We start from the raw sequence: 8,663 nt of genomic DNA on the forward strand, positions 1-8,663 counted from the left end.
ATATATGCATGTATGTATGTATTTTTTTTTTTTTTAGATTTTGGATTTAATATTCTTCGTAAAGTAGTGATAGTATGGAGTATAAAGAATATTATATTTGAAAATAGAGTAAACTTAAATCGATCAAAAGCCAAAAAAATATTACACGTGTTATTGATATAAAAATCGATAAGTTAAAGGAAAGCTTACTTAGCTGATAATATGAAAGGGAGTCTTCTAAAAAAACAATGAAGTTAAATTTAAAAGAAATGGAATGGTCATCCTTCATAATTCATATTAGCGTGAGTTAGTTTATTTATACTAGGTAGTGATAGCTCGTGCCAGCACGAGCCCAATATTATAAAAGCCAGAGTATTTATTTCTATTTGGATTGCCTTAATGTACGATTACATGAAATGGTAAAAAAAATAAGTTGGAGTATGTGACTGCATAATATTAAGCCAGGTAATGATAACATTGCATATGTGCTGCTCCATATTATGTACATGCATTTAGGAACAAAATATTTGCACTTTGTATGGTTTCCAATGAATACTTTAATTACATCCCTGGTAAGACTATTTACATTGATAAATGATGATGTGTTAACGCAACCATAATGTTATTGGTATGCACCTCTCTTGCATTGTTTGAAGAGACTCTGGTACCTAAACATATAAGATGTGTGCAAATAAGAAGACAGAGTAAGAGAATTGAAGTAGTTGGTTGCAGTTGACATATCATTTATAAAATTGTTTGTCATATACATTCATATTTTTACGTCATTACTGGTTCCAAAAAAGCAGTAGACTTATCTTTAGCATACTTTAAAAAGATTCTACGTATAAGAGACACTACCAGAAAATGGACCTATGGGAACAGTTATTTTGGCAACGGTTCACAAACCGTTGCCTACAATAAAATTTGGGTGCTATCAGCACACTATTGACATCAAACCGTTGCAAATATAACAAAACCGTTTCCATAGAGTTTTGTTTCGCAACGGATTTGTGAACCGTCCCAATAGACATGCATATGACAACGGTTGTGTGAAACAAATTGCTATGGGAATGGTTATTTATTCCCCCTCGTTTTTTCCGCTGAAAATTTACTGGCCCGCGCCAAACTAATTAATTAAGTGACCTGTATTTTATAATTTTTAATTAATTTAATGCAAAAACCCCTCCGCCCATCGATACACCCAGAACTACTCCCCTCGTCGATACCAAACTCCCATCGTCAAACACCCAAAAATCCCCTCTCTGATCTCTTTTATTTTTGCATCTTTGCCGAGTTTAAGATTAATGGCTGAGTTTCATCAAATACCTCTTCATTAGACCTCCATAATCATCAAACCCTAGATTTCCCAAAGCCCAAAACCGTGAGGACAGTCGGGGACTTCTCCGGCACTTCTTCAGGGACTTCCGTCGATTTTTCGGCACTTCTTCAGGGACAGTTTCTTCGCAGGCACTCCTTCCCCAGATCCCCAAATTCTAAAATCAGATTTGTGCTCGAATCAGAGAAGCCCAAAATCACCATAGCCTGGTAATTTTATTAATTCTTTTGGTCATTTTTACTGTTTTTGTTACCAATTCTATAAGTTTTTATTGTGTTTTTTAGTCTGCTGGAATATGTGATCCCGTATTTGCTTCTGCAGTGACTACTAAACCAGCACCTTTTGAAAGCTATAGCTCCTGATTATAAGTGCATTTTCTCAGTCAGCTGTGAAAGACTATTTCTCTTTGTATGTAGCCACTCTTTCAATTTCTTTTTCACAAGGTATATATATGTATACACAGAATATATATACATAGAGAAGTAGAAGAAAGAGGGAGAAATGGGTTGGTTTCCATGTTCTGGATCATCAAAGCAGACCTCAAAGAAGAGGAAAAAAGAAGAAACACTCGACCAATTCGGTCCAACTTGATTCTGGTAATTAATAAATCTGCATATTTATCATATAAGCAGACTAATTTGATGATTCTTTGAGATGGGTTTGTTGTATTATTGTCAAATTTCTAGGTTTTTATGCAATTTAAAGCTTCAAGTTTTCAACTTTTAATGAATCTGTAAAATGGGTTTGTTTTATTTTGGTCAAATTTCTAGTCTTTATGTTATGTGGAGCTTCAGGTTTTCAACTTTTAATGATTCTTTGAGATGGATTTGTTTTATTTTTGTCAAATTTCTAGTCTTTACGTTATTTGGAGCTTGAGCCGAGGGGCTTTCGGAAACAACCTCTCTGTCCCCGCGCAGGGGTAAGGTGTGCGTATGCACTACCTTCCTAGACCCTACTTGTAGTATTTCACTGGGTCTGTTGTTGTTATTGTTATTGTTATGTTATTTGGAACTTCAAGTTTTCAACTTTTTAATGATTCTATGAAATGGGTTTGTTGTAATTTTTTGTTTTTGGGTCAAATAGTATGTTGGAATTGCATAAACATTCCATTTTTGGCCTATCCCTTGGTGGGTTTGTGTGGTGTTACCGGTTGTGTATTGTATTTGTTTCTATGTGTGATCACCATGGGAATGGCATTTTTGGGTCAAATTGCCTATATTGGAATTGCATAAAGATTTCATTTTTGACTACACTGTGATGGATTGGGTTGGTAATCAGCATGTCATAATTATTATCTATGGTCATAATTGATTAATTATGATCTCTTGTGTTACTTTTCCATCCCAACTGTGTTGCCGTTCATGTGTCTTCTTTTTGTTTTTGTTTGATCCACTTCTCATGTGTCGAGGGGAGAGGTCTCTCACCCTAGCTATATTTTTGAAGGAGGCATCCAGTAGTTCCTCTTCCTCCCCTTCTTCATAGAAATCTCGACCCATGTCCATTCCAAACGTGTCACTTTGATTGTATCCGGACATCACTAATGCACCATGATCCTTCCTCGGATTATCAAGAGCTCTCAATGTATCCATGTTATGTGTAACAAGAACATGGAGAATATTGGTAGGTGTCAAGTTGAATTTTGTTATCAATGAAATTGAACTTCCATCAGTTCTTTCATTTGCTACTGTATTGCGCATTTCTGAAATTTCAGCCTCATTCACCTCTGCTTTTTGCTGCTGCCCAGCTGGAATTAAAGACATGTTGATGTCTTTAGGACCATGTTGAAGTGTTGAATCATTTGCTGCTTTTCTGTTCTGTCCAGTTGGTATAAATGCAGCAGCATTAGGACTTAGTTTCGTCTTGGTTTGCACATTTGGTGGATTACTGGAAACTTGCTCAAAAATAGTTACTGCCCCTTCCTTTGTGTTATCACCTCATTTTGTTGATGAACATGTTTCTTGAGTGTTTTGTTCCTGGGAATCACCAACATAAACTTTATCTTCTTCATACTCTTCTGTTTGGTCAGCCCATAGCTTACGCTTAGAGCTAATTACCTCTTGAAGCTCGTTTAAAAACTGGACAGGTTCATCACTTAGCTCAGCTTCACCTATTACGTCTTCATGTTCTTGTCTTGTGTGGTCAGCCCCTCCCTTTATTGTTGCCGATGACATCATGGATAAAGTTTGTTGGTTGTTTGAAACTTTTACCATGTTGCCAGAGTGATCAAACAAATCATTTGAAGGGATATCATGTTGGGATGTATTCGAACCAACCCTTGCCATGCCATTATTTCCTTCATTCTCCAATTTATTCAAGGTAACCAATGGCGTTTTGATGTTTGGAATTGTGTTTATAAACATCCCTGCTTGAGCATGCCTTACCATTTTAGCTAGATCTGGATTGAGTAGGTGTAGCGTTGATGAGGTGTCCAGTGGTTGACTCGTTTATTTGCAGAAAATGTCCAAAACCAATACAGAGACCACAGATGCTGATGAGAGGATGCAGCAGAAAATAGCGGAAATGGAAGTAACAGTCAAGGTCAGTACGTACCAAATGTTATACATGTTCTTCAATTTTTGATTCTGATAGTGCTTCAAGTTTGCCTAACTTTGAGGCTCAATGATTCTAATTAAAATTGTATTCTTGCATAACATGATGGGGGACATGTGCATCCAGCTCCAATTGTGTTCCTCATTATATATTTGAATATCAATGTGTGGATTTGTTGATGTCCAAGGGCTGAGTATTGTTTATTCTACGCCGAAATGAATTTCCACTTTTCTTCGGGTCTATTCTAACATAGTTTTCCCTTCTTAAAAGAAAAATGTGATTACATATTACATAATTTAAAGGCCAATTTTACACTTCCTGCCATAGCTTTGTTTCTTAAAAGAAATTATTCTCAGAAATATCAAAAGAACAACTTAAAGGCCCGAAAGTCATACTCATTAACGTTTAATGTTAAACTTTTTCTATTCTCATCTTAAAACCTATGCCAAGTGAAAACTTGTCATTCAAGTCTTATGCTAGTTCAGCTTTGAGATTGAACCATACTTGAATATGATTCTCAACTGCAGTGTTATGGTGGTTATTTAATACATGGCTGGTGCAGGTTCTGGCATATGACGACAAGAATATCAAAGCCCTTTATCGTAGGGGTCAAGCTTATAAAGAGCTGGGACAGTTAGAAGTGAGTGTTTATCAACTCTTGTATGACTTTTCTCATTGTTCATTCTTTGTTCCAGTCCTTCCTATACAATGTCAGATATTTGTCAAGTCTTCTCATTTCTATTTTGAACTATAAACAGGATGCAGTGTCTGACTTGAGTAAAGCACACGAAGTCTCACCTGATGATGAAACTATTTCTGATGTCTTAAGGTATTCTTAACATCGGGGCTGCTGTCCAATGGTTGACTCGTTTATTTGCAGAAAATGTCCAAAACCAATACAGAGAATCGAAATAGGTTGAAGTATCCGCACAGATGCTGATGAGAGGATGCAGCAGAAAATAGCGGAAATGGAAGTAACAATCAAGGTTAGTACGTACCACATGTTATACATGTTCTTCAATTTCTTCTACTTCTCCTCCTTCCTTGGTTGGGATTTTGCTTTGGTTCAAGGCAGAGTGGATATGGTAATATCCTTTTTTCTTCTTCTGTTTTTGTTTTAATGCTTGTAATTTCTGAAATCACAATTTTACTTCTTTTCTACATTTTGGATTATCTAATTAAAGCATAAAATTGTTAGCGTGCAAGAGAAGCAGAACTGACCTTTCTATAGGAGTGCATCAATGAGCTTACTGTAGTGCTCAATTTCGACCATATTAACATCTCCAAATATTCCCTCTGAATTTTAAAAAAAAAGATTCTCATCTCGTAATGACAATTAGGAGTTTATTTGTTTAATATGAAGGAAAGAGAGCAGTGACAGTTATACTTACTAGGTAGAATTCTTGCCCATGAGATAGAGAAACGGAAGCTATTCACACCCATATTTTCCATGAGTTTGACGTCCTCCTGTTTACATTTTAATAGTATCAAACAAATCAGAACTATTCCATTTCATGATTTCACAATATCAAAGAGCAAGATCACGTTATCGAAAATCAAAGTTTCTTTTAACTGTAATTTTTAATATTTCAAGTCTTGGTTACTGTATNATGTTTCGTGCTGGTTTTGTAATTATGTTTGTGATTCTTCTTATGCATTATTCTTTACTTTGCCATCATAGCTTGATAGTTTGAAAGTCTTGGTCCTTGGTAATAATATCAGATTGGTATAATGTTGTGTATAGTTTGTTGAGATGAATAACTTGGATTAATAAAAGAACGAAAACAGTTAAATGCTTGAGTATTCTTAGACCGGATTCTGTTGGAGGGTAATAACTTTATTTATCCTCTTTTGTAGGTGGAGTAGATCAAGAAATGGATGATGAAGACGATGAAGAACTAGATCTTACTTGAAATGAATTTTGTATTGTTATAGATGAACGTTCTAGGAATCTTTTTTTACCAACATTTTTGAAACTTATTTACTGTTTTGAAATGTACTAAACTTATGCACGCATGGCTTTATGTATAATTTTGTATTATTAATAGTTTCATTTTATGATGTATTTAAATTTTAGTGTTATTATAATTTATTATATGTATAAATATTTATTTATAACAGGTGCTGTATTTTGGTTTTAACTGAACTGATACAATAGCCTACCAGAACCGTTGCAATAGGACACACATGGCGTTCCAGTAGACAACGTAAACCGTTGCAATAGGTCCCATAAACTGTTCCAAATACAAATATAACTGTTACGATAGCCTAAAGAAACCGTGGCTATATCCAACATAACCATAGCAATAGCTTACATAAGTGTTGCGTTAAATAATATGGTAACGGTTAAAAACCGTTGTATAAACAATATAGTAACGGTTTTGAACCGTTCCAATTGAAAAAAATAACCGTTCCAATAGAGAAAGGGAAAACCGTTGCGATAGACATATCTATTGTCACGGCGATGCAAACCGTTGCAAGAACCGTTCCAGTAGACCTATGGGTACGCCGGCTGATGTGACGGTCTTTAAACCGTCCCAATATCCCTATGGCAACGGTTTGGCAGTCTGTGGGAACGGTTTTTCAACCGTTACCGTAGACCAATTTTTTAGTAGTGAGTGATTTGTGTCTAACCCTAATTGATTGATTAACTGATTTCTTTGCCTTATTTGTGTATCATTGATTCTCTTACCTTATTTTGTTTTACTCCACTATATTCTATAAAACCCTTCATTGTTCTGATTTTCAAGCACACGCTGAGACACACAAGCTCACACCTACAAACCTACACTTACACACTTACACACTTACACTCACACAACATGAGTTCTTTCTATCACTCTGGTTTGATACATTGTCTAGTCGGCTGAAAGCCAAAGATAGACTCTTAGATTCCCATTGCCTTCACCTTCCTGTTTGCTATCTCCTTAACTGGTATGCCTCAATTTCTGCTATCATGTTCTATTCTATATGCTATGTGGTCAGTTTACTATAGACATCAACATGCTTCTGTTTTAATAGCTGTTTCCTGATCATCTCTTTCTCAACTACTATGCTGTAATTCTTATTCCATGTGACTTGTATGACTAGTTTATTTTGAACCTCGATATGTTTTGTTTACTAAATGTTTCCAGTTTACTATCCACTAGTATGTTTTAGCCTTTGTTGTCTCTTTGTTCTAAATGTCTGTGTGGTTAGGTGCTTCAAATTCCAACATGCTACTGCTGGACATTAGTTCATGTTCTATTCTTGTTATCTTGCTCTGTTCATAGTAATTTCAGCATGTTTCTCTGCTTAATACATGTCTATACGATTACTTTGTTTGATTCAGTTGGGTACTGCAAATATGTGTAGGCAGTTCTGTCTATAATTCAACTGTCCCTGCTTTTATTGTGATTGATTAGTTACCGGTATCTATGCCCGAACCAATCTGCTAAATGAGGTTTCTGTTCTATTTGCAGTCTTTTGAACCTGTTTGCCCCTAAGAATCAAACTATTTTTTCTAAAACTATCCCCTGCCCCTTATACACTATTTTTAAACTTCTACTCTTAGTTATCTAGGGTCCTACCACCCCCAGTGTGAGCACTGCCTAGGATCCATGAGACTCCTCTGAACACTGACACATTGGGACTGGTCTTCCAACATGTTACAAAACTATTTCCTTTGAAAGGTTCTGGTGTGAGCATTGCCCGGGGTCCCTGAGGCCCTTGAGAGCCTTGACACATCAGAAGCCCATTTGTGGACTACCTGTGTACATCAGATTTGCTTGCTTGAAGGCCTGGTTTCCAGGTTGATGTTGGGCCTGCTAAGGCTCCCTATAGTGTAATGAATAGCTTTGTGTAATTCATTCACATTGGTCTGTAATAATGTAATAATTCTTGTAAAAACAGATATGGGGTTATTAGTAAAAGCTGGGGAGGGATTTTTATATATCTTTGTCAGGTTCGGGTAGAAACCATGTTTGTAGGCTATTGTGTTGATTCTTTATGTCCATACCTTTAGAAATCATGCCTATAGGATCTTGTCTCACCGTTTGGAATCTGGAGTTTCATACTTGGCATCCTAGAAACCCTTTTTGGAGGTTGCTTTATCAATTCTGCATCAAGAACCCATGTTTCACGCCTATTTTCAAATCTCAATATGCATTAGAGATCACATATGTAGGATCTTCCTTGTGCAAATTACTAAATTTTCATGGCATTCCGTTAATGTCTTTGCCCACTTAGACATCATGTCTATAGGAAAACACTAACTAATCAATTCTGCACTTAGATAGCATGCCTATAGGAAATAAATTCTAATAAGTTCTTCACTTAGATATCATGCCCATAGGAAATAAATATAAAAATCAGTTCCGCACTTAGATATCATGCCTATTAGAAATAAATATAAAAATCAGCTTTGCACTTAGATATCATGTCTATAGGAAATAACACTAACTATCAGTTTCAAAACTTAGAAATCATGCCTATAAGGGTAATTAATTCTGTAAATTAATTAGCATGCCTGTAGGATCTAAAGATAAAAATCTGCCTATTAAAATCAATGACCCGTTTATAAACTGTAGCCTCTAATTGACAGTTTAGATACCATGACTATTGGATTCTGCCCGGTTATCACTTAGGCAAACTGATAGGGTAATTAAAGAAGTCTGGGACTAAAATTGTGATTTCTTGTTGTTTGAAAATGTGCCCAGATACAGAGTATTAACAAATCAGTAGGCAAACTGATAGGAATCGCTGCTCCCTTTAATAAAGCTGTCATATATTCTGTTCATGCTCATCTAGATATCCTGCC

The 8,663-nt window shown here is 35.8% G+C and overlaps 1 protein-coding gene across 3 annotated transcripts; it reads left to right on the forward strand.

The window, feature by feature from the left end:
• Positions 1-1,151: 1,151 nt before the first annotated feature.
• Positions 1,152-5,782, forward strand: LOC109206234 (outer envelope protein 61-like). 3 transcript variants are annotated; one of them, XM_019369043.1, is made up of 7 exons: positions 1,153-1,524; positions 1,637-1,911; positions 3,534-3,631; positions 3,770-3,853; positions 4,428-4,505; positions 4,624-4,851; positions 5,723-5,782. In XM_019369043.1, the coding sequence occupies exons 3-6, from the start codon at positions 3,596-3,598 to the stop codon at positions 4,702-4,704; spliced, it is 279 nt and encodes a 92-aa protein (XP_019224588.1). In that variant the 5' UTR covers positions 1,153-1,524; positions 1,637-1,911; positions 3,534-3,595; the 3' UTR covers positions 4,705-4,851; positions 5,723-5,782. The 3 variants fall into 3 exon arrangements, with proteins under 3 accessions (XP_019224587.1, XP_019224588.1, XP_019224586.1); XM_019369042.1 differs by lacking the exon at positions 3,534-3,631 and having other exon boundaries at positions 1,152-1,524; positions 1,779-1,911; XM_019369041.1 differs by lacking the exon at positions 3,534-3,631.
• Positions 5,783-8,663: the final 2,881 nt, after the last annotated feature.

Source organism: Nicotiana attenuata, unplaced genomic scaffold, assembly GCF_001879085.1.
Source record: "Nicotiana attenuata strain UT unplaced genomic scaffold, NIATTr2, whole genome shotgun sequence".
NCBI lineage: Eukaryota > Viridiplantae > Streptophyta > Magnoliopsida > Solanales > Solanaceae > Nicotiana > Nicotiana attenuata.

Coding starts and splice junctions, on each gene's coding strand:
- LOC109206234 (XM_019369042.1), top strand. CDS start 1,831: ATGTTCTGGATCATCAAAGCAGACCTCAAAGAAGAGGAAAAAAGAAGA. Junction 1,912..3,769: donor TTCGGTCCAACTTGATTCTG/GTAATTAATAAA, acceptor GTTTATTTGCAG/AAAATGTCCAAAACCAATAC. Junction 4,506..4,623: donor AAGAGCTGGGACAGTTAGAA/GTGAGTGTTTAT, acceptor AACTATAAACAG/GATGCAGTGTCTGACTTGAG.